This window comes from Rasamsonia byssochlamydoides (assembly GCF_041956645.1).
Source record: "Rasamsonia byssochlamydoides strain NRRL 3658 unplaced genomic scaffold VTN77scaffold_104, whole genome shotgun sequence".
Taxonomy (NCBI): Eukaryota; Fungi; Ascomycota; class Eurotiomycetes; order Eurotiales; family Trichocomaceae; genus Rasamsonia; species Rasamsonia byssochlamydoides.
In genome coordinates, this window is record NW_027192487.1 from 39,428 (window position 1) to 60,503 (window position 21,076).

Here is a 21,076-nt window from a genome sequence, read left to right on the forward strand (position 1 = left end):
GTAGTTGCGCCGTAAGGTCCCTTACAAATTACCGCTAGGCGTTCCTTCTAGTAAGGGAAGGTTGCCATTCTCTTCGGAGCCTTTGTGAAGATCCTCATTATTCCACCCTCTCCCAACCGGACTGGCGGCGGTTTTGGGAGAGAACCCGATTTAGTACAGAGAGTACAGTCTCCGTCCTCTGGAGTTTGTCATCACGGAGTGTACCGAATACTCCCGTACAGTGATCGAAATGAAGTGAAATGCCAGTAACCAGTAACCTAATGCCCAAACGCTCCCAGTGATTCAGAATTTCGGACAATTTGGCCATGAACAATTGGTCAACCGACTTCGCGTCAGCAGCAGGCTGATCAAGGGGATTATCGGGACTCCATCCAGGTTCACAACATCCATCCTTCGTACCCTCCGTATAGCGACTCGATACTCGTTCATGCGATGCTGCGACCCCTGGCAGACTAATGGCACCTGCAACGCTGCCATTTTATTACTATCTCCCCAGGTACCACCGTTTCAAAGGATTCCGGACGTTTTCGAGAAAGACGCACGCTTCCCGATCAAGGCAGCGGAGGAAAGCGCCTAATCTCGTAGCACCATTGTAGTGGGGTGCTGCTCACCGTCCCTATCACATCACCGTTCTGTCCTCCGTATGATACTCCGGAGTAGATAGTATGGATTAGTTGTCCGGTGGGGGTTGTGAGCGCGTGCAGCAGGGAACTACTTGTGTGTCGTAGGCTATAGGCTAAGGCTATAGGCTATATAGCCTGTAGGAAGCCTCCCGGAGCCCCAACTTCCAAGGGGCCTACTGGTTCGTTATTACGAACCAGCTATGGGTCGGACTCTGCAACCCGCCCGCCGAACGACAGTCATTAGCTGGGATTTGCAGCGTATACGGAGTACAGGGTACCTAAGTTAGTTAGGTACGGAGTACGGAGTAGTTACATACCCATCCATAAGATGGCGGACTACTAATCTTCGAATTGATTAATTGTCGCGATCGGATAGGATGGCAATTGAACCCAAGGATCATAGGAATCGATCCTCATAGACTCGTGGAGAACCATGATGGTGGTGGCGTTATTCACTACTCCGGACAGGGTCGATTTTTCGTCCAGTACGGAGTATATTCCGTACAGCTGATAGAGCTGGTTGCAGCACATTCCACGTCACCGATGACGACAATTGGACAGGTCTCGAGACAAGCGAGGATCACCACAGGGCAAACCAGGCTTGAGATCATCCGAAATCAGGGAAGGGCGACGACTTATTAGTGTACGCGTGGAAATTGGGCCAAGTTCACTGTTAAGCTGATCCGTTTGGCGGCTAACGGCGTCCGCTGGCACCGGCCCAGTGGTTCCTGGTTGCTACTATCGTTTAGTGAGCAGACAAGCACTCCCAATCGGCAGGAATGATGCTGCAATGGGCGAAAGTACGGAGTAATCATCATTATCATCGGTTCAGATCGATCCTAGCCGATAGCTGGTTGAAATTGAATTCTTTGTCATCCCTTAAAAGCAGTGGAACAGCGCTGTTTTCATCGGAGGCTCCCTACTAGGTATCGGTCTGTTGACCTAGTCGGTTAAGGAGTAAACAAAGAATACGGTTGCTGACGAAGCCTTATGCCGTCCGATAGGCGCCAGATGTCAAGGTCCCTTGCTGCAGAGCCTCTGAAGTTTGAGACACACATAATTAGCAGTCATAGAGCCAGCTTCTAGTGTCAGGACCTCATTCTTCATCATCAGTACGGAGTAGTCTTGAAATGGGTACGGATGGGTACAAGAGTTCAACCATCGTCATGGTACTCTGTACTCCATGCACTGTGATGTAATCATGCAACCGAGTTCCGTATGCAAAGAAAAAATAGAAAAGGTGGGGGGAGTGACAAAGACGCAAATTTTTGCTTACATCATTGCGGGACGATCAACTACGCAGCTGAAGCTTTTGTCTCCCCGTCGGAAAACGGAACACCACCCGAGGGACCATCATCCACGCAGAAATCTCAAATCTCAAATCGGTTTCTCTCACCGCTGGTCGTGGACTCGTTACATGTCCAAAAGAATGCCGCCACCTCGATCGCGACATTTTACCTGCCCAGTTCTGTGCTGCGAAAAGTATGTACGGAGTACAGTATACGATAGGTACAATATGTATGTACTCCGTACATACGCGCCTGAATTTACCGGACTTGCTGGAACAGGAAAGCCCGTAGAACGAGCGAACGCTTCCATGGGTTGAGGATGGATGGATGCAATAATGCTGTCAAGCCTTCCAGCAGAAGGCACAAGACTGTGTTAAGCTTTGGAGTACGCCTTAGCTTGCCACAAATGGCGCCTTAGGACTTCCCTATCATCTAGCTCACCCTATCCAGCGCTTGATGAGCAAAGTTTCTGTCCGACAGTCCGACAGTCCGACAAAGGGTGGAGTCCCTCCGTCCTGACGCACCAAGACAAGAAAAAACACCAGCAAGATATTCTTCCTGATTCTGTGGAGCCGAAAGGGGTTTAGGGGATGGTAAGCAGAGATACTCCAGAAGGTGATGATAACATACGTGCTATCTATCCTCCAATCCGGGGACCTGATAACCAAACGTTCGCGACATACCAGGAAAACCGTTTGATCGCGTAGCTGCGTTAGTCAGCATTGTAAATACTGTTCTCGATAAGCCGTTGTTATCCGTTGATGCTTGAGGTGAATCGTAGGACTGGCATGGCAACAGCAATAAGCACCGACTAGGTTTCCCGGATGGCGCATCGAAGCTTTTCCCCCATACACGCGTGACTGAATATTGGGGCGAAAGGATCTACATCAGACATGATCTGACTCTGAAGCTGAAACCATCGTTTGGTCGCCACTCATCTCTCTTTTCCCAACAACACGGCTAGTCTCGTGACGCCAGTGATCTAACGCTCGTATGATGTATCATGGCAGTCAGCCCAGATGGTGATGGTGGGAGATGGAGTAGAGGACAGACAGGCTGTAGGACAGCAGTCCCAAGTGGCAATGCCTCCCTCAATCAGAGCAATTGATTTAAATTAAAACCACATTTGTGGCGGAAAGCGCTCACCAGGTGCCGCTGCAAGCAGGCAGGCCAAAAGCCAGTCAGCCCAGATAAATCTCTTGTCTGGCGGAGCCGCGGATGCCGTCAAGGTATGTAGATCTTCGGGCGATCAAGCTGTTTGATTCGCTATATCGTGGACCGATCCAAGACGGTCACCACCGGACCATCCCTTCCAGCCTCTCTGGAGCCGGCAGAGAGGAAGAGGTGGAGCAGACGGAAGAAAACCAGTCTGATCGCCCTCCTGATTTGCTGCATCCTCAAAGCGCCCTCCCACATCCGGTTTGAGAGGACCAATGAAGAGAGAAAGTCAGATCGGAGGTCTTTCAGCCTGTTTTTCCCCGTCGTTATTATTTCTCCTGGTGCGCGTCTGTACGCTCAGTCCTCCCAAATTGATTCTCCATGGGTTGCCAAGTCATTTTCAGTTGGTATACTCGATCGATCGGATGGATCGCGGCGGAGATTTTCTTTCTTGAGAGCCAACCACGTCAGGGAAGAGCACGCCCATCACGCCACGTATCCATCACGAAGGATGGGGATGGGAGAGAGTCTGAGAGTCAGCCTTGCCGCGTACGACAACCTTGAACGCGACAAGAATGGGAATGGGATTCATCACTATCCGAATCCATAGGCTCTGGTTGGCTGCCGGCATGGTCAATCGATCGTCCCGAGAAGGCCGTCGTTGGTGATAACTGGCGTGCAGCGACAAGAAAAACACCCCTGTCGCAGCGTGGCCGCCCTCGCCAGCCCACGAAGCCAAGTGGGTCCGTTTCTCCGACAAAACGAGAAACTGTTCATCAGTCGGAGTTCATTTGATTAATTGTGCATCCTCCCCGAATAAACTGCCAATAATGCAATGATGTCAGTTTGGACTGGACCAATGGTGATGTCTATGGCGGCACTTTGACCTTCTCCGCGTGGGGAGCGCCTTCCGTTCAGCTGACCAGGCTACCAGCACAGATATTGCCACATACTCCGTACGCTAGGATTCAACATAAGAGAAAGAACTCCAATCGAACTCCAATCGATCACATCATTAAACAAAAAAAAAACCGTTATAATTGAGCCTCAGTTCAATTTCCCACATATAATAATCTGACAGTCATAAGTGTGTCGCAAGGGTTTCTGGTCTCACTCGTGTGAGCCCCCATCTACTCCATACCTAATAAATTACCTCCCTAGGTAGGTGGTCATGTCATTTCAGTTCAGTTCATCTCATCAACCAGCATAGTTCGACACGACGGATCTTCTTGGCGACAATAATCGCGACTTTTCGATCGTTGCAGTCGTCACCAGTGTTTCAACAAATGCTTCGACGAGAAAGGACAGGAAAAAGAATCCGTACCTTAAGTAAACACTCCGTACCCCGAGCTAAGAAGCTTGCTAGGCTCTAGCTGCCACTGCCAGCAGGCTGACATGATCGTTCATGCGGTGTAAGTTTGATAAGGTAGTAGACTACTGTACGGAGTACAGTCGTAGACTCGTACTACTAGTAGCAGGTAGGTAGGGCGTAGGCATTCCTCCATGGGAGTTCGTCCCGACGAATTGCTACCTATTAGTTATTGTGGAACCTTCCAGCGTTCATTATTTAATATTGTTCTTACTCAGTACAGTAGTAGTAGGAGTTAAATCATGGAGTTTCATTGTACTATACTGTACACTAATTTGATTTTACGTGGTGAATAGATGCCATATCACACTTGCGCGTGACCTTTTTCTCTTTGTTTTTATTTATCTCTTTCCGCCTTCGCCCGGTGAGAATTCTGCGTACCTCGGAGGGGCCGCGTGGTGGGGTCCTAATTGTAATAATGACTGCTAACTGGTATACAGTACGGAGTACGGAGTACTTGAGACAGGTCTGAGTACGTGGAAGTTTTGGAACATGTTCTATCAAAATAAACCCCAGGTAATAGTAATAATAATAGTAGGCAGTATCTGCAATTCTCCATGGACTAACTGTACGGAGTACTCCGTACAACTACAACGGTCCACTTCGATAGTTTCCGTAATAGGTACTGTACTGTACAGAGTACGGAGTACATACAAGTAGGTAAGGTAAATTAGGTACTCCTTACTTAACGGTCTATCTCCCCGTACCCTAACGGGCCTTCGGTGCCCAGTGCCCGGTGCCCGGCACTGGTTCCAATTCCAGTTAGGTAGGTAGGTACCTAGCCTAGTCGTTGATGCCCGATGGATGTCGTGATAATTATCGATCAGCTAGCTACTACGTAAGTACGGAGCACTCCGTAGGTAAAACTCTGTAGCAGTCCGTATTTACGATCATTACTAATATATTTATATTAATATTACTCGTTATTATAACCAGTACACTACTTTCTCGGTTGCTACCTACCTAACTAGGTAGGTCACCGTAGGTGCCTAGATACCTTAGGTACCTACCTAGTTAAGGCAGGTCCCGACCCTTGCCGACCTTTCTTCATCACATTAATTAATTAATACATCTAGTGCAGGGATAAGGATAAGCATGCCTTCAAGCTTGTGATCACGAAATTTTTTTTCTTTTTCTGCTTTCTTCTTTTTTTATCTTTCCAATCGTATTGGTTATTACCACCAGTTACTCCGTACGGAGTACTGTACAGTAGTTTGATACGAAAATGATGCCATCCATGTCAATCTCACCATGGCAGATGCCTGACTTGCCCGTCTATGGATTCTCCGAGATAACGCCGACGTCGATGTGGGATCCCAGTCTCATTTATTGGTTGGTTCGCCAGCGCGGACGCCTGGTTGGTCGCTCGGCATTAACTCGGCATTTTATTAAACAGTACGGAGTACTATAGGTGCAACTTACAGAAGTTACAGCTTACAGTAGCAGTAACTGATGTTAACCATGCAGCATGGATAATAGATGAACTTTCTGCAAGCTGCACCATTTCAAAGAAAAGAACAGAAAAGAAAAAGCGAGGTTGTTGTGACTCCCGAGGTCCGGTTCACGGGCAGGACGCGTACGAAGTTTACTGATCGACATTATTCTGAGACATTATCGCAACTTGTGGATATTGTTATTATTATTAATTATTCTATTGGAGTATTTGTATAGGGAAAAAGGAGACAAAACAGTAATCCTTAAGCTGTAACTGCGATTGTAGTAGGTAGGTAGGTAGGTAGGTAGGTAGGTAAGTAATAATTGATTGGATGGACTGGTTGAGACTGATCCTGAAACGATCGCCTAACGCTGAGCCTCCTTCCTCTCCTCCCTCTGAGATACTTATCGAATATACTCCGTATGTATTACAGGAAAGGTTGGAAGAGCTTAGACTTCGATAATTTGGAATTAGAATCTGGGGATTCCCTACTTGCTCTTGCAACTCTTATTGTTTATTTCTTCACTCCTTCCCGTCCTGTGACAAGGATCCTTCCTATAAACCAAAATATTTATTCGCAATTTACGGAGTACATAAGGTTAATAGTCAGTACGGAGTATACATGGTACCGGGTATTAACAACCTTTATTATGTTGTTTATTATGCACAGCCTCTATTATCTATTAATATTAGGAATCTTATAGGTACCCGACTAAGTACCAGATATACCTATAAAAGATAATGATATTAATATTAATATCAATGGTAAAGAGGGCAAGGCTGGGCTAATTAATAGTACCCAAGGATTCTTCAAGGATCTACTCCAGACGTCATAATAAAGCCCAAGAGTTAGTAAGAGTTGATGACCCTAATGAGCAACATGGCACATCTCGTCGACCTCCACCCTTCCGATGAAAAATATAGATAGAACCTCATAGATCAAGATATAAGCGAGTGCTCTGTACGAGAAAGGCCTTATCTAAATCCGCTACAGGTTGATATCTTTAATGAAAAGACAGATATTTTCATTAGAAAATCTAATGATTCGAAAAATGCCAACCTGAAAGGACTTCTTTCTAAAGCAGATTCAACTTTTCTTATTCATCTACCTGATGGAAGAAAAGAAATGTATCGTCGATATTCGGTTCGCTCCCTTCCCTCCCTCATGAAGACGTATTGTATTGTACAATTCAGACAGGAAACCAACGGGACCATGATGCTGGTCAGAGAGAAATAATACCGGGTAGCATAAAATGAAATCAATTAATCGTGTTTTGTGTGAAGAAAATTGTCCGATATCTATCGTCGCCCCATGTACGAGCGGTAAAAGTCGTCGACCGCACTTCCACCGACGCCGATACTGCTGCCACCACCATTATAACCATATCCGCTGAGCCTCGAGCCGAGCGCCTGGCTTGCTTTCTGGGCAGCGCTGACTTTGGCCTGAAGTTCGGCGGTGCCTTGGTCGATCATCTGCAGCTGTTGCAGGTGCGAGTTCAGAATCCGGACAATCTGAGAGATCTACACGATGCCAGGTTAGTTGCCTTCTCCACTGTTTCTATACTCGGAAGCGCCTTACAGGTTCGTCAGCTTTGTTCGTCTTGCTCAGCGTAGCCGACGCGCTGTTGACCTCCTCGATCATGCTGCTGAGATCCTTGCCCATCTCATCCAATCGCTCCGACAGTTTTTCGGCAAGTTTGTAGCTTCACAGATAGTCAGCCAACCCCTTTCAGAAACAAATAATCGCTAGAATGTACGCACGTTCTCTCTCGCTCCTGATCAGGTCCCTGCAGCGACTCCCCAGGACCCACCTGCTTCGACAGCATCTCATCAACCTCACGCTCGTACCGATCGAGCCACGAACTCAATTCCTCCTGCTGGCCTTCCACAGAAGCCAGCTGGCGTTCCACCTCCTGAGTGGCACGCTCCGCATCCACGGTGCTTCCATAGAGCTTCTGCACCTTGGATCCGTTCTCCACAAGCATCCGATCCCACTCCGCGACCTTCTCGGCTTGTTCGCGGAATTCTTTCTGATACTTGGTCAGATCCGTCGCCCAGCGCGTGATAATCTCATCCATCGTTTTGTTCTTGAGACGTGACTGTGCAGGAGGAGCGGGGCCAGCAGTCGAGGCGCCGAGACTAGGGGTCGCAGCCGTCGTGGTTGGCGCTCCGCCTTTCGCAGCGGTATCGGTGGTGGTGGTAGTAGTGGTAGTGGTTGTCGTAGTTGGTGCCGTTGTCGAAGGTGCCGTGGCCGCTCCGGTGGTTGCGGCACCAGCAGTTGTTGTAGCAGTTGTAGTAGCAGTAGTGGTGGCAGTAGACGCTGGCTGAGTCGTCTCCGCCGGTTTCCCTAACGAGAACAAGCCGCCCGTACTCGGGGCCTGTGTAGGAGCAGCAGTTGCCGTCGGCGTCTCTGCATTACTAGCAGCAGTGCTTTGTGGCGCACCGATCCTGGAAAACAGAGATCCACCAGCCGGTGCAGCCGCGGGAGTTGAGGATGGAGTAGTAGAAGAGGTACCGCCTAGGCTCGGGAACAGGGGCTTCTGCGGAGTCGCGGTAGATGCAGCGGTCGTAGAGGGTTGTGAAGTTGCAGTCGTCGTACTGGGAGTAGGAAAGAGAGATTTCGAAGCGGTCTGCGAGTCTGAAGTCGTGGAGGGAAATTTAAAAAGAGACGACTGCTGCATGGCGGGTGTAGTCCCCGTTGAGCTTGTGGTCGTTGGTGCAGCACCGAATAAGGTTTTTGTGCCACTATCCGAAGTAGTCGGCGTCTTTTGGTCAGCTCCGGCCTGCTTGTCAGCATTGGCAGCTCCGAACAGAGATCCTCCGCTTGGAGCAGAGGTCGTCGTGCCAAACAAGGGCTTTTGTCCGAAGAGACCACCACTAGTAGTAGTAGCTGGCGTCGTGGATGCCGCCGACGTAGTTCCAAAGGTAGTTTTCTGAGCGCTCTGTCCTCCAAAAAGAGACTGCCCTTGTGACGTGCCAGATGGCGGAGGACCGGCTGGGGTGGTGGATGCCGCGCCGAAAAGAGACGAACCTCCAGACTGAGTAGGAGTAGCGGTAGTGCTACCAAACAGCCCACCAGTCTTTGAAGTGTCACCAAAAAGGCCAGTGGTCTTTGTTTGACCCTGCGCAGACGCTTCGGTGGTTTTGTTGGGCGTCTGAGCAGTTGCGCCAAACAAAGAGGTAGACGACGGGGTTGTTGAGGTGGTCTGGTTCTGCGTTCCAAAGCTGAAAGTCGGAGTACTCGAGCCGGCGGAACTCGTATTTCCAAAGAGAGATGTCTTCTGACCCGAGCCAGCGTTGGCTGTCCCAAACAGTGACGAAGAGGTGCCGCTGGACGAGGAGGCTCCTACATTGCCAAAGAGACCACCACTGTTGCCTCCGGAGCCACTCTGATTGGAACCGAATGGAGTACTCGATCCAAATAGACTGCCACTGGAGGCTCCGCTAGACGCGGGAGTTCCAAACGAAAACTTGTTGCTGTTGTTGGACATGGCTATGAATTCATTCAGTGTGCTGGGAGAGGGGCGAAGTGTTAGCCAGAAATGAGAACAAAGTAAGACGCGCACTTACAGGGCGATAATAGAGGCCTGCAAATGAGGCAAACAACAGAGGATTTAGGGTGTGGTGCACCACCCCTCTGAGGTTGGAATGTTTGGTTATTATTATTTCTCGTAGGAGAGTGAAGATGGTTGACGGAGACGCGCTACTCGCTGGTCTGAGCTTCCACTGTGGCTGCCTTACGGGCCTTGTTGCGGCCTCAGGCAGAAACAAATCTCCCGCCTGACTGGGAATGGCCTGGGTCCTCGTGGACCGCCATCAAACCAGCTAACAGTTATCATAATCATATCAGCCTGTTCACGTTCTGTATGACCACCTCGTCGACAATCCCCTATCTCACCTCCATTCTATACATGTTGAAGAGGCCGGGCCACTGCGATTTCAATGTCGGACCGGCCATCCCGTCCTTCCAGCACCCACCTGGAGCTTCCCCAGAAGGGGGTCGAGCTGGAGGACCCCGGCGCTCAGGAATCTGGTACGAAGCTACCCCCGCCATGTCGACACCATCCAACTCACCATTCTGCGCTTTTAGGAAGCGAAGATGAACATTTCTCCGACGCCAGTGAAGGCCGTCGGAACTCCCAATCTCGTCCAGTATCCCCAGTACCCCGGACTCGCGTGGAAAAGGTCGACGACGAGCCCCGCTACGGGGAGGTCCCTGGGACGCCCGCATACGAGAAAAGAGGGCAGGATGCAGTCCCAGATGAAATCGAAGTCGTTCCTGAGGGTTCGCGGAGCAGAAGACTGTCGACGACAGAAGATCCTGTAACCCCAGGAGGGACTCCCATTCCGCGAACTGTTGTCGAGAAGGTCGATCCAAGTACACCCAGCTATGGCGAGGTCCCCGGCACAGAAGCGTATCAATTGCGACAAGCAGATGCCGTTCCTGATATCATACTGAACACGGCCCAAGCCGCTGAGCAGTCAGCGTCACTGGACCCTGCCGCCCCAGTGGCCCCAGAGCATACTGTTCCCGAGACTCTACTGTCTCGTGTCGATACTCTTCCCAACGAAGATCCATCATCACCACGGCCCCTTGCCCATCGCAGAAGCCCCAGTGACGCTCTACCAGATGCCACGGAGACTATTAAAGACACACCTGGTAAGCCTGACATCTACTTGGCTCTCCGGACGTCCGGGACGAATGACCAATTCTGGCTCTTGAATGTCATTGTCAATTAGATCCGCATCCTGGACTAGTTCCCAGCGCGCAGGAACACTAGCGAGCCCTCAAGTAGTTGATCACCGTGCTAACGGCTTGGATGATGAAGAAGGAGATGACGACGACTTTGGGAGTGATTTTGATGACTTCGAAGAAGGTGGACAGGGCACCGTAGACGACGACTTTGGCGATTTTGACGAGGCCTTTGAAAGCCCCAATGACGAGGTCGCTGGAGATCCTGCGATGGACACGTCTAGCATCGCCTCCCAGCAACCTCCCACTCCACCCTCTCTTGTAAGTGCAACGGCGCCTGCTATGGCGAATGTCCTACTCTACGGTATAGCCTGGAAATATGTGATGTTGACTGCAAGTTTCTACAGCCACCCCTGCTCGACTTTAATAGCATGACGTCCTTGTCCGATTTGATGACCGCCACCAACGATTCTCTTGATACACTATTCCCAGACACCAAAGACATCGCATCTCTCCCCCCTGTAGAACCTATTCCCGACTCCTCTGCTATCTTCACCAGCGAGCGTTCCCTGTCTCTATGGTCCCAACTGGTTGCACCACCTCCTCTGCAGCCTCCGAACTGGGTGAAATCCCGGATCCGGAGGCTCTTCCTGGTTTCGCTGGGGGTCCCTGTCGATTTGGACGAGATTCTGCCGGCGTCAAAGCAGAAGAAGCTGATTCTGCCATCAATCGATCTTGACGGATCGGGAACGTCGGCTTCCGACCTGTCTCGATCCCTGAACAAACTGAAAAAGGACGACAAGGAAAATGCATCCTCGACTTCCGTTACCTCGACTGGTTCTGGCTCGCGACAGAAATCCAGTCGTCGTCGAGGACCCCCTCCACCGCCTGAGCTGGATCTCTCCGCAGTTCGGCGGTTGTGCGCGACCACTGATGCAGCCTTGGATGGTCTCACCGATTCCGAGCTTAAGGCTCATGTCAAAGCACTGGAGGAAGCCACCGCACGGGCCAGTGAGGTGCTGGAGTACTGGCTCAAGAGACGGGATGGGCTTGTTGGTGAGAAGGAAGCATTTGAAGGGGTCATTGAGAACTTGGTCAACCACGCCCGGCGCGTTCGGAAATGATCTGATGTGATACCTTTGCTTGTGTTTTAATTTATGTGGTTTTTTCTTACTAAGCATGGACGACATGATACCATCAGTCTTACGGACTTTTTGTCGGAAACGTGTGGGAATTATGTACGGCTGAACGACTCCGGAGGATCTATGAGGAAAGAGGGAGGCCACTAGCTTTATGGGTTCTTGTGTACATATTGTTCCTGGCAGGACATGAATAACCTTTTAATCCAATCTCCAAGGAGAGATGTGTACAAGTCGTAGCTATCTATTATTAATGATAATACACGCTGTGGCCTAGGGATCCATTATAAATGCGGGGTTTGTACCTCTTCTTGATGGACCCGACAACGGCAAACGCGGGAAACCACCCCGAAACTCCGGACAAGATACCGTACTCCATATTTAGATCTATTTCTCCTCATCTCGAGATAGATGTTCTTGATCCGATCAATGGAGCGATATCATTTCCGGGAGGTCTTGAGCTTATTTGCTGTAATAAGACTCGACAAAGACCTATCTCTTTTATCGGATTCGTTGAGCTTGAGATGAAACGTCTAGACAGGTTTTGATCTGTCTTCTTCATGTCACTGTGTTCTGTTGATTGATGCAGGTGAGATAGATTACAAGGGTACGTAATAACGGTTAATTAGCATTCCACGCGACTGGACACAGTACTTGGTAGAGGAGGGAAAAAAAGACAGGTAAGAATCAGCCTGCGATTATCGCTATTTCCAAATACGTCCATAATGGATCCAACGGACAGACTGATAGGCGAAAGACAACATGGGAACGGCCTCCGACATCACTCTCATCCGACTCACTCCCGACGAACTGGCCACCAAAGAGATTGGCTCGCACAACCTCCAAGCGGCTGTCGAGGCCCTCCATCGGGATGGCATCTGCGTGCTAGAGAATGCCGTCGATCCAGCTCATCTGGACAAGCTGAACGCGCGCATGGTACCCGAGGCCAAGATCCTCTTCGCGAAGAAGGAAACGCACCGCAACTTCGGCGCGAACACGGGCAACATCCAGCAGGAACCGGTGCTCGAGGCGGACTATATCTTCGACGACGTCATCGCCAACCCGTTCGCCGTCGCTGTCGTGGAATGCATGCTGGGCCCCAATCCGGCGCTGCGGTTCTACAGCGCCAACACGGCGTTTTTCGCCCGGGATCGCCAGCCGGTGCACATCGATGTCGATTTCGAGTTCCCCCGCATCCCGTTCGGGTATTGTATTAATATCAATCTGGTCGACACTTCTCCGGAGAACGGCGCGACGGAGGTCTGGCCCGGGACGCACATCGATACCGACTGCAACGTCCTTGACCCGGCCACGCGAGGGATCAGGAAGGACTTGCTCGAGGCTCGACGGCGGATCCGACCGCCGGTACAACCCTCCCTGCCCAAGGGGTCCTTGATCATCCGCGACTTTCGTCTCTGGCATGCGGGGATGCCCAACAAGACGGACGAGCCGCGCGTGATGCTTGTGTCGGTGCTGTTTCCGCGGTGGTACCGGAGCAATCTGCAATTCATCCTGCCGGAGAGCGTCAAGGGGAAGATCAACTGGGGGTCGATCAACCCGTGTGTGAAGTGGGTGGAGGATGGGTATGATTATTTACGGGGGGCTCATGATCACGACTTTGCTTTGCTGCCATGACAGTCAGGCGGTGACTTTATTAGCATTCAATGACTCATCACCTTGTGTCTTTTACCAGTTGATCAAGCTGGATTATAGATGCGTCTGGTGACTATAACATCTCCCCTGCAGTTAATAATATGTGTACAGAGTCCCCTGAGATCTCAGAGAGGCACTATTCCCTTCGGGCATTTGAACAGAACTTTTTTTACCTATTTCTAATTCACGAATTCCAATGAAATACCGTGAACATATGCCTGCAGTGCTTGTAAAGTTCAGAAAGGCCCAAATATCTAATAAACCTTTACTATTTCAAAACCATATATATATTCACTATGCTGATGGTTTAATGGATAATATATCAAACGGTGTCAATACCGATAAACACTCCTGACACCTTCTGATGATGATCCTTGAGGATTTTTGTCTTCGAAATGTCGCCTGTCATTTCTGGGATAATGCACGTCTCGGATCTATTTTTCGTTCAGAGTGCAATTATACCCACTCTACGCAGATGCATATAATGCCTTTATTCGCTCAACCATTCCACCAAAAGTGTCCTAACGCGTCAGTTTTGCCCTCAATTTTCATTCGATTCCGCGACTGACGGTTGCTGGGTACAATCCCGCCAATGAGTCCCGTCCAGTGGTAGACATCTTGCCATCGCAGTTCCTTCTCGACTGTATTACTCCCAATTGCTGACAAACCTCTAAACGGACTGTGGGTTTGAATATAAACATTCTTCTGTGGATAGAAGGACTCTAGATTCCTCTCGAAGATACAGGTAGCTATCTAGATCTGTATAGACATCATACTTTTCGATACATGTAGATAAAGGCCCTTTATGTTTCCTAATTGGGTAAAAGACCACGAGGCAGAATAAACCAGACGATAATATATGTATGTCGTGAGGGATGGAGAACTGCCAACCTTCCCTCGTAGAAAAAAAATAGAAGCAAGCCACTTCCTATATCTGAAAGATGAGCTATTGCAAGAGACTGCTTGTTTAACTCTGAGGTTAAGATGTACAATGTGTCCTGTGACTATAACCACGTGACATAACCTGGTTTGCTGAGTCGTCATATGTAACCTCTGGCCTGACCTGCTAGTCCAGAACCAAACCCTCACTTTACACTTAAATTAGTTATAAAAGACAGCTAGTAATCACACTATAACAGAGAAATACTTAATAAAATACACACTAATCCAAATAAAATTTAGCGTACGCGGTTATGTATGGTGCACACCTCCGTACACACAAATAGCAGGTGCGGAAAGCTCAGAAATGTGTGAAATCCGAGGTGAGGTTTCATGTGATATTTCCTATATAGGTTAGTGTATATATCACATGATATCTCACATGACCATGTCATCTTTCGACTTCAGCAGAATATAATCATCTCGTTTGCAGAAGCGAAGAAGCAGAGACAAAGATAGACTCAATTACACAGGCCCAGAAGGCCTGGTTATAAATAATTGAGAATTGACTCATATGCTTCTAAGCACTCTGTACTCCGTACAGGTACCTACGGAGTAATAATGCTATTGACGTTCCCACAAGCCGTTGTGCCTCGGAAGTAGGGGTGCGTAATTTGAGGGCCTTGAAATTGTAATCCTTACATTACACAGCTTTAAAGGTGGGGCAGATTAGTCATAAGTTTGGCCCAATCAGACCCTAAAATAGCAAAAATCTTCCTAAAGTGGTAAGAACACAATTCACGTGATCTGGTAATCTGACCGGGCATGTTGAAATTTCTTACCGGAGGTCTTGAAATGTTTGAAATTAAAATTTCAATACGCACCCCTATTCGGAAGGCACGTTCTTCTTATCTGTGATCGACATCCTCTATCTCCCATGCTGAGCCTGGCGTATGCCGATCGATTATCAGTGAGTCGGGACTGGTCCATACATAGATAAGAGAACCTGTCTTGAATACTCCAGACTCTGTACGGAGTACTCTGTATTCATTTGAATAAACTGCCTCGAAATCTCCAAATTATTCTTCGAAACAACGGAGCTATATATAACCAATTATTATTAGGCGCACAAAAGCGGTACACATATTACGTCGGTTCAATCACAGTGATCTTCCTCAGAATTGCCAAGAAAAGCTACTCAGTCGAGTTCAACCCAAAATTGTTCGAATGCAGCCCTTGTCAATGGCGCGACGACGAATCCATTCACAAAGGGAATTAATTCCTCCGGATTTCCTGGAGTCTCTTAAACATTGGAGGTTGGAAATTTAGAAATTATTAGCAAGTAGAGGGCGAAATGTCAAGTGGAGTCGGTAAATGTCAGAAATTGGAGGGAGTTCTCTATGCACGGAGGAGAAAAACTTCTCTTCTCGCAGACTCCCTCATGGGAGTAACCTACCTAGGCAGTCTGAATCGACTAAATTAAGGGCAGAGAACCTGCAGGGTTACAATGGCAGGTGATCTCCATGGCCCCGACCCAATCACACCTCGCTTATCGGGTTGTTACTGATTTTAGCTCGCACTAGTCCCGAGTTACTTTATGCTTGAATCCAGGAACCGGAATCACCCTGTCACAATTGCTGGCAGTTGGGCTCCAAAGAACAGCCATATACCTAGGTATACAGCCTGGTGTTCTCATGATGATACTTCTTCTACTGACATTCGACAGACTGTATGGTAAAACAGACTCAAACAAATCACTTTGTGCAGAATAGGGAGTAGCCCTAGCTAACTCATTGCATTGTCGTGCCGTCCTGCCAAGACTCCCGAATCCGCTTCGCCTTCTCTCTGTGAACTTCACTCCTCACTAAGGACCCAAATTGCTTAGCCTGTCCGCCACCTTTCGATAGGACCGTTCCCCTTCCAAGGTTCTGAGCCTGACCATCGACGCAGGTTCACTACGTTCCTGCGCCCTATCCTTCCCATTGGCACCTTCTCTGCTCGTTGCTCCACTGGTCCCGCCAGGAACTACTAACAGTTAGGTATAGCTGCCCGGTTTGTTCGATCACGGTTCCAGGTATGATGCCAGCCAGCATAAATCAAAATCCTTCGACAAACAGTATTGCCTGCCCAGGTGCTTGGCTTGGCTTGGCTGGGTGAGGGGGCGTGAAGCGTGAGACCTGCAGGATGGCAAGGCCAAAATGGAGCCTGCCAAGGTAACCTGCGGCCGTCTGCCCTGCTGGTTCCGGGGGATTGTCAAGAGAGTCGATCTAATACTCCGGATTTCTGCGGTGGTTTCTCTTCGTTCTTCTTGTGATGCACCCACCGCCGAAGTCGTGTGGTCTACCCACATTCATTCTTTCTTCTCAGTTCTGATAGAGCCTTCGTTGCTCTCTGTCACTCTCTTCGTCGTCATTTCGACGTGTCAGTCGTTGCTGTTGCCTTGCTCCATTGCTTCTGTTGCAGTCGTGACTGCTTCCACTCATTTCCCCAAGTGCTGTCCAAGCGTCGACTGTCGCCATCAAGTCTTCGATCCTTGCGTTTCTGTCCAGAGAACAGGTCACCTAGTTGATTAATTTACTGAATTTACTATCGTCTGGGACCTATACTATCCTTAATCGTCAGCCAGGACATGATGCGCAGCATCTGAGGGCTTCCTAATCGTTTTCACCGGATTCAGCTTCATATATCGTGCAAAGAACTGCGTGCATTGAGCACCAAACTCGAATTGTCGAGAGAAACTTTTCAGATCGTGTCAAAATGAAGGGGCTGCGGCCGTCAATACTGTCGTTTTCCGTGCTGGGGCTGGTGCCCTCTGCATGGGGAGCAGGTGTGGAGGCTTGGAAATCCCGGACTGTCTATCAGGTTATGACAGACAGATTTGCCCTTACCGACTTGGCCACGAATGTACCATGCAATACCACAGAGGGTCTCTACTGCGGGGGTACGTGGAGGGGGATCATCAACAATCTGGATTACATCCAGGGCATGGGGTTTGACGCCATCATGGTCTCCCCCATCATCCAGAACCTCGAAGGACGGGTATCATATGGCGAGGCCTATCACGGCTATTGGCCTCAAGATCTCTACACGTTAAATCCGCATTTCGGTACGGAACAGGACTTCCAGGACCTGATCACTGCTCTGCACAATCGGAGCATGTATCTCATGGTGGATTCCGTCATCAACAACATGGCCTACATGACCAACGGAAGCGACCCAGCCACCTCTGTCAACTACTCGATCCTGACGCCTTTCAACCAGGAGAGCGAGTACCATCCTTACTGTGTCATTACCGACTACGAAAACTATCCGCTGGCCCAAAGATGCTGGACCGGTGATAACATCGTGGCGCTACCCGACCTGGCGCAGGAGAAGCCCCAGGTCGCCTCGCTGCTGGAGAGCTGGATCCAAGAGACGCTGGCGAATTACTCGATCGATGGCTTGCGTATCGACGCCGCAAAGCATGTGTATCCGGATTTCCTGCCGCAATTCTTCAACGCCTCCGGGTCGATGTTCATGACGGGGGAGGTTTTCGAGCAGAACGCAGACATCATCTGCAATTACCAGAAGAATTACCTGCCTAGTGTGCCCAACTATCCGATCTACTATGCCATGATCCAAGCCTTCACCACGGGGAACACCAGTGCTTTGTCGAACGAAATCCAGCTCATGTCGAACTTGTGTCCGGATGTTACCGCGCTGTCGGTGTTTTCCGAAAACCATGATATCTCGCGTTTCGCGTCATATACCGATGATATGTCGGTAAGTAACCCATCACTTCTGTAGAACTGGGTGCAGATGACTAACAGTACTTCTTTCAGCTGGCGATGAATGTCATGGCATTCACCCTTCTTTTCGACGGTGTCCCGATGATCTATCAGGGTCAGGAGCAGCACTTTAAAGGCGCTGCGACCCCTGATAACCGTGAAGCCCTGTGGATCTCGAACTATAATACCAACGCCCCTCTGTACCAACTCGCTGGCACATTGAACAAGATCCGCAAGCAAGCCGGTCGCGTCGACCCACAATACTATGACGTCGTATCCTATCCCATCTACACCGGTTCCAGTGAGCTTGCCCTCCGTAAGGGCAACGAGGGACGGCAGGTCATCCTGGTCCTCTCGACGAACGGGGCCAACGGGGGCGAATACACCTTGACGTTACCGGTCAGCTACGAAGCGGGCAAGGAGGTCACGGAGATCATGACCTGCACCAACTATACCGTCGACCAGTATGGGTCGCTTCGCCTTAACATGAACAAGGGACAACCCCGCGTGCTGTTCCCAGCCGACCAGATGGGCGGCAGTGGGCTGTGCGGCGTGGGCAACTGGACGCCCGCCGGCACGCCATCGCAGAACAACACCCGCTACGGGGCTGATTTCTCCAGCGCGGCCACCGGATCCTATTATTCCCAGGCATGGGGCATGCGGTCGCTGACTATGTTCTCATCGATAATCTGCGGCATAATTGTTCTGATGATATGAGATGAGCACGAGCCATGTTTGATACCAGTCAGCCCTTTTGCACTCGATGGTTCTGTTTGTCTGTTGTTGTTCGCTTTTTTTTTCATTTTATATTATATAGGCGCAACTACGGTGTTCAACTGTGTTGTTCTATTGTATGTATATATTCTTATAGGGATGGATTGGAGCTGTGTCCATCGCCAGGTTACTTTTACTTATTTATTTACCCTCCAGTTTCCCTTTCTGCAGGACATACATATATTTTTTTTTGTATCTATGCTCAAAAAGCTTCTTGCTTTGATCTAGCCTGCTTATCTAACTTGGAGGGAAGGATATCCTGTCAGCTTATATATATATATAAAGCAGTCAAAATTGCATTCTTTTTTTTCGGCGCCACTTTGTGTTGATTCTTACACTTGAACAGAACATAATATACGCTGCTCTTTTTTTTTTTCATCGATCGATCCCCTAGGGGTACTGTCTGCCTCTTACACGTCGTCGGTTTAACTGACTACTACCTAAGACGTTCATCATCCTGTTCACACGGGAAAGTATTTTGCCGAAGGGGAAGAAAAAAAAAGGAGGAATGAATCCTTGTCTATACTTGCTTATATAGCAGGTAATCTCAAACAGCCTTTAGCAGAGAAATAACTAGAATAGGAATCGGAAGAAAGAAACGACAAGTAGAAGAGATCGATCAAGGGATCTTTTTTTATTTACTCACAATGTTTACTCGGGAGGGGGGAAGGTCAGATAATTTACCAGAGGAGAGAAGTGCGTTATTTTTTCTCGTTCTCGTTCAGATTTCAGATTTAGTTTGTCGTTTTTGTTCCTATCAAACCTCGAAGCAATACATGTATCGTATATGTACAGTACACAAAAACCAGCTACGATCAGCTAGTAGCTAGCCAGTCAAAGAGAATATAATAAAAGGACAGATAGCGTGCGTTGTCATCACGAGTAATGGTACAAAAAAAAACAAGGAAAGGAGATGGGTTCTAGGCTATTGATATCACTTCTTTTTGAATTTTGTTTTCACCAACCATCTGGTCGAACATCTTTACCTCCGGTTCTGACGCTGCATGCCCAGGATCTGGACCATCCGGATAAAGATGTTGATGAAGTCGAGCTCCAGACTGATGCTCTCGTTCACCGGGTCCTTCCTGATGATACCCCGCTGGGCGAGACGGGCATGGTGCAGGATCCTCTGCACGTCATACAGGGTGAAGCCACCGAACACAGCGAGACCGCCGTACAGCCAGATCCGCTCAGACCACATCAGGGTCCGGGCAGCAGTCGCCGGAAGGACCAGAGGAGCGAGACCGGAGAGAGCAACGATGGTGACACCGGCAAGGAGAGGACCACCCAGGTACAGGTACTTCTCCTGCTTGGCGGTGGCGCCGACAAACGCGATCGAGCCCATCATTCCCACCGTGTAGAGACCGGCACGGGCAAGAAGAGCGGGAGACAGGAACATCAAGGGCGACAGAAGAGCGGCCTGAGTAACGTTGAAGCCAGTCCACAGACCGTATTTCAGCATGTAGCTAGAAGATCGGCATCTCGTCAGCAACTGATTCCAACTGACCAACATTCTGACCTTTAGATGGCATACTTACTTCTCAGGAGGAGTGTACATCGTCCCGTACATCGTGCCGATGCTGGCGACCAAGCCCAATCCGACGACGGCCCACGGGTTCGTAGCCATCAGACGGTAGCTCCATCCGTTGGCGTGCATCGCGCGAGCAGCAATAGCGATAATACCGACTCCCAGCCCAGTGTGCAGGAACGTGTCATTCAGATATTCTCGCTCATACGGAGGCATTCCACCATCCTCCCGAGTCTCGCGGTTGAAGATCAGGTTCGCGGCCAACATCGCTCCACCCACGATGGCAGCTCCGTACAGCAGCTTCTGGGTCAGGTTGCCGGCCGGGGGCACCTGGTAGGCCTCCTGCATGTACGTGCGACGGAAAGCATTTTGGAAGGTCTGTCTGGATCGGCTGAGGATCGATGGAAGAGCAGGTGTCGATGATTTCGGAGATGGCGAGGTCTTGAAAGGTCCGTTATGGATGAATCGCACGTTGAGGTTCGCAGATCTGGGAGCTTGCTTGAGCGCCGCAGACACGGCGAATGGACGCCTCAGCATGAAAGCCATGGCTGCTAAGCTCTGATAGCTTTCAAACTGGGATGGGAGAACAAATTATGATGATAAGGGATGGATGACGGTCAAGATCGTGATGAGGGACAGTATGATATCAAAGGCGATGGATCCCGGCTACGGCGGGAGTGACGTCCGCTTCGGGAACCCGAACGTTCCAGAAGTGCCGTGGTTCGTGGCAGTGCGGCACGTGATGCTGACTCATCGGCGGTGGATTATG

General features: G+C 49.6%; 5 protein-coding genes across 5 annotated transcripts; 3 read left to right on the forward strand and 2 right to left on the reverse strand.

Moving 5' to 3' along the window:
* Positions 1-7,173: 7,173 nt before the first annotated feature.
* Positions 7,174-9,365, reverse strand: VTN77DRAFT_638 (uncharacterized protein; the record flags this gene model as incomplete). The annotated part of the gene is made up of 3 exons (XM_069422651.1): positions 7,174-7,395; positions 7,454-7,577; positions 7,636-9,365. 3 exons carry the CDS (start codon positions 9,363-9,365, stop codon positions 7,174-7,176), a joined length of 2,076 nt encoding a protein of 691 aa, XP_069273368.1.
* A 451-nt stretch (positions 9,366-9,816) lies between these two features.
* Positions 9,817-11,691, forward strand: VTN77DRAFT_639 (uncharacterized protein; the record flags this gene model as incomplete). Its single annotated transcript, XM_069422662.1, has 4 exons — positions 9,817-9,907; positions 9,965-10,534; positions 10,704-10,888; positions 10,975-11,691. The coding sequence occupies 4 exons, from the start codon at positions 9,817-9,819 to the stop codon at positions 11,689-11,691; spliced, it is 1,563 nt and encodes a 520-aa protein (XP_069273369.1).
* A 777-nt stretch (positions 11,692-12,468) lies between these two features.
* Positions 12,469-13,341, forward strand: VTN77DRAFT_640 (uncharacterized protein; the record flags this gene model as incomplete). Its single annotated transcript, XM_069422674.1, has 1 exon — positions 12,469-13,341. The coding sequence occupies one exon, from the start codon at positions 12,469-12,471 to the stop codon at positions 13,339-13,341; it is 873 nt and encodes a 290-aa protein (XP_069273370.1).
* Positions 13,342-16,995: 3,654 nt separating this feature from the next.
* Positions 16,996-18,722, forward strand: VTN77DRAFT_641 (uncharacterized protein; the record flags this gene model as incomplete). The annotated part of the gene is made up of 2 exons (XM_069422685.1): positions 16,996-18,000; positions 18,060-18,722. The coding sequence occupies 2 exons, from the start codon at positions 16,996-16,998 to the stop codon at positions 18,720-18,722; spliced, it is 1,668 nt and encodes a 555-aa protein (XP_069273371.1).
* A 1,039-nt stretch (positions 18,723-19,761) lies between these two features.
* On the reverse strand, positions 19,762-20,853 carry VTN77DRAFT_642 (uncharacterized protein; the record flags this gene model as incomplete). Its single annotated transcript, XM_069422696.1, has 2 exons — positions 19,762-20,245; positions 20,318-20,853. The coding sequence occupies 2 exons, from the start codon at positions 20,851-20,853 to the stop codon at positions 19,762-19,764; spliced, it is 1,020 nt and encodes a 339-aa protein (XP_069273372.1).
* Positions 20,854-21,076: the final 223 nt, after the last annotated feature.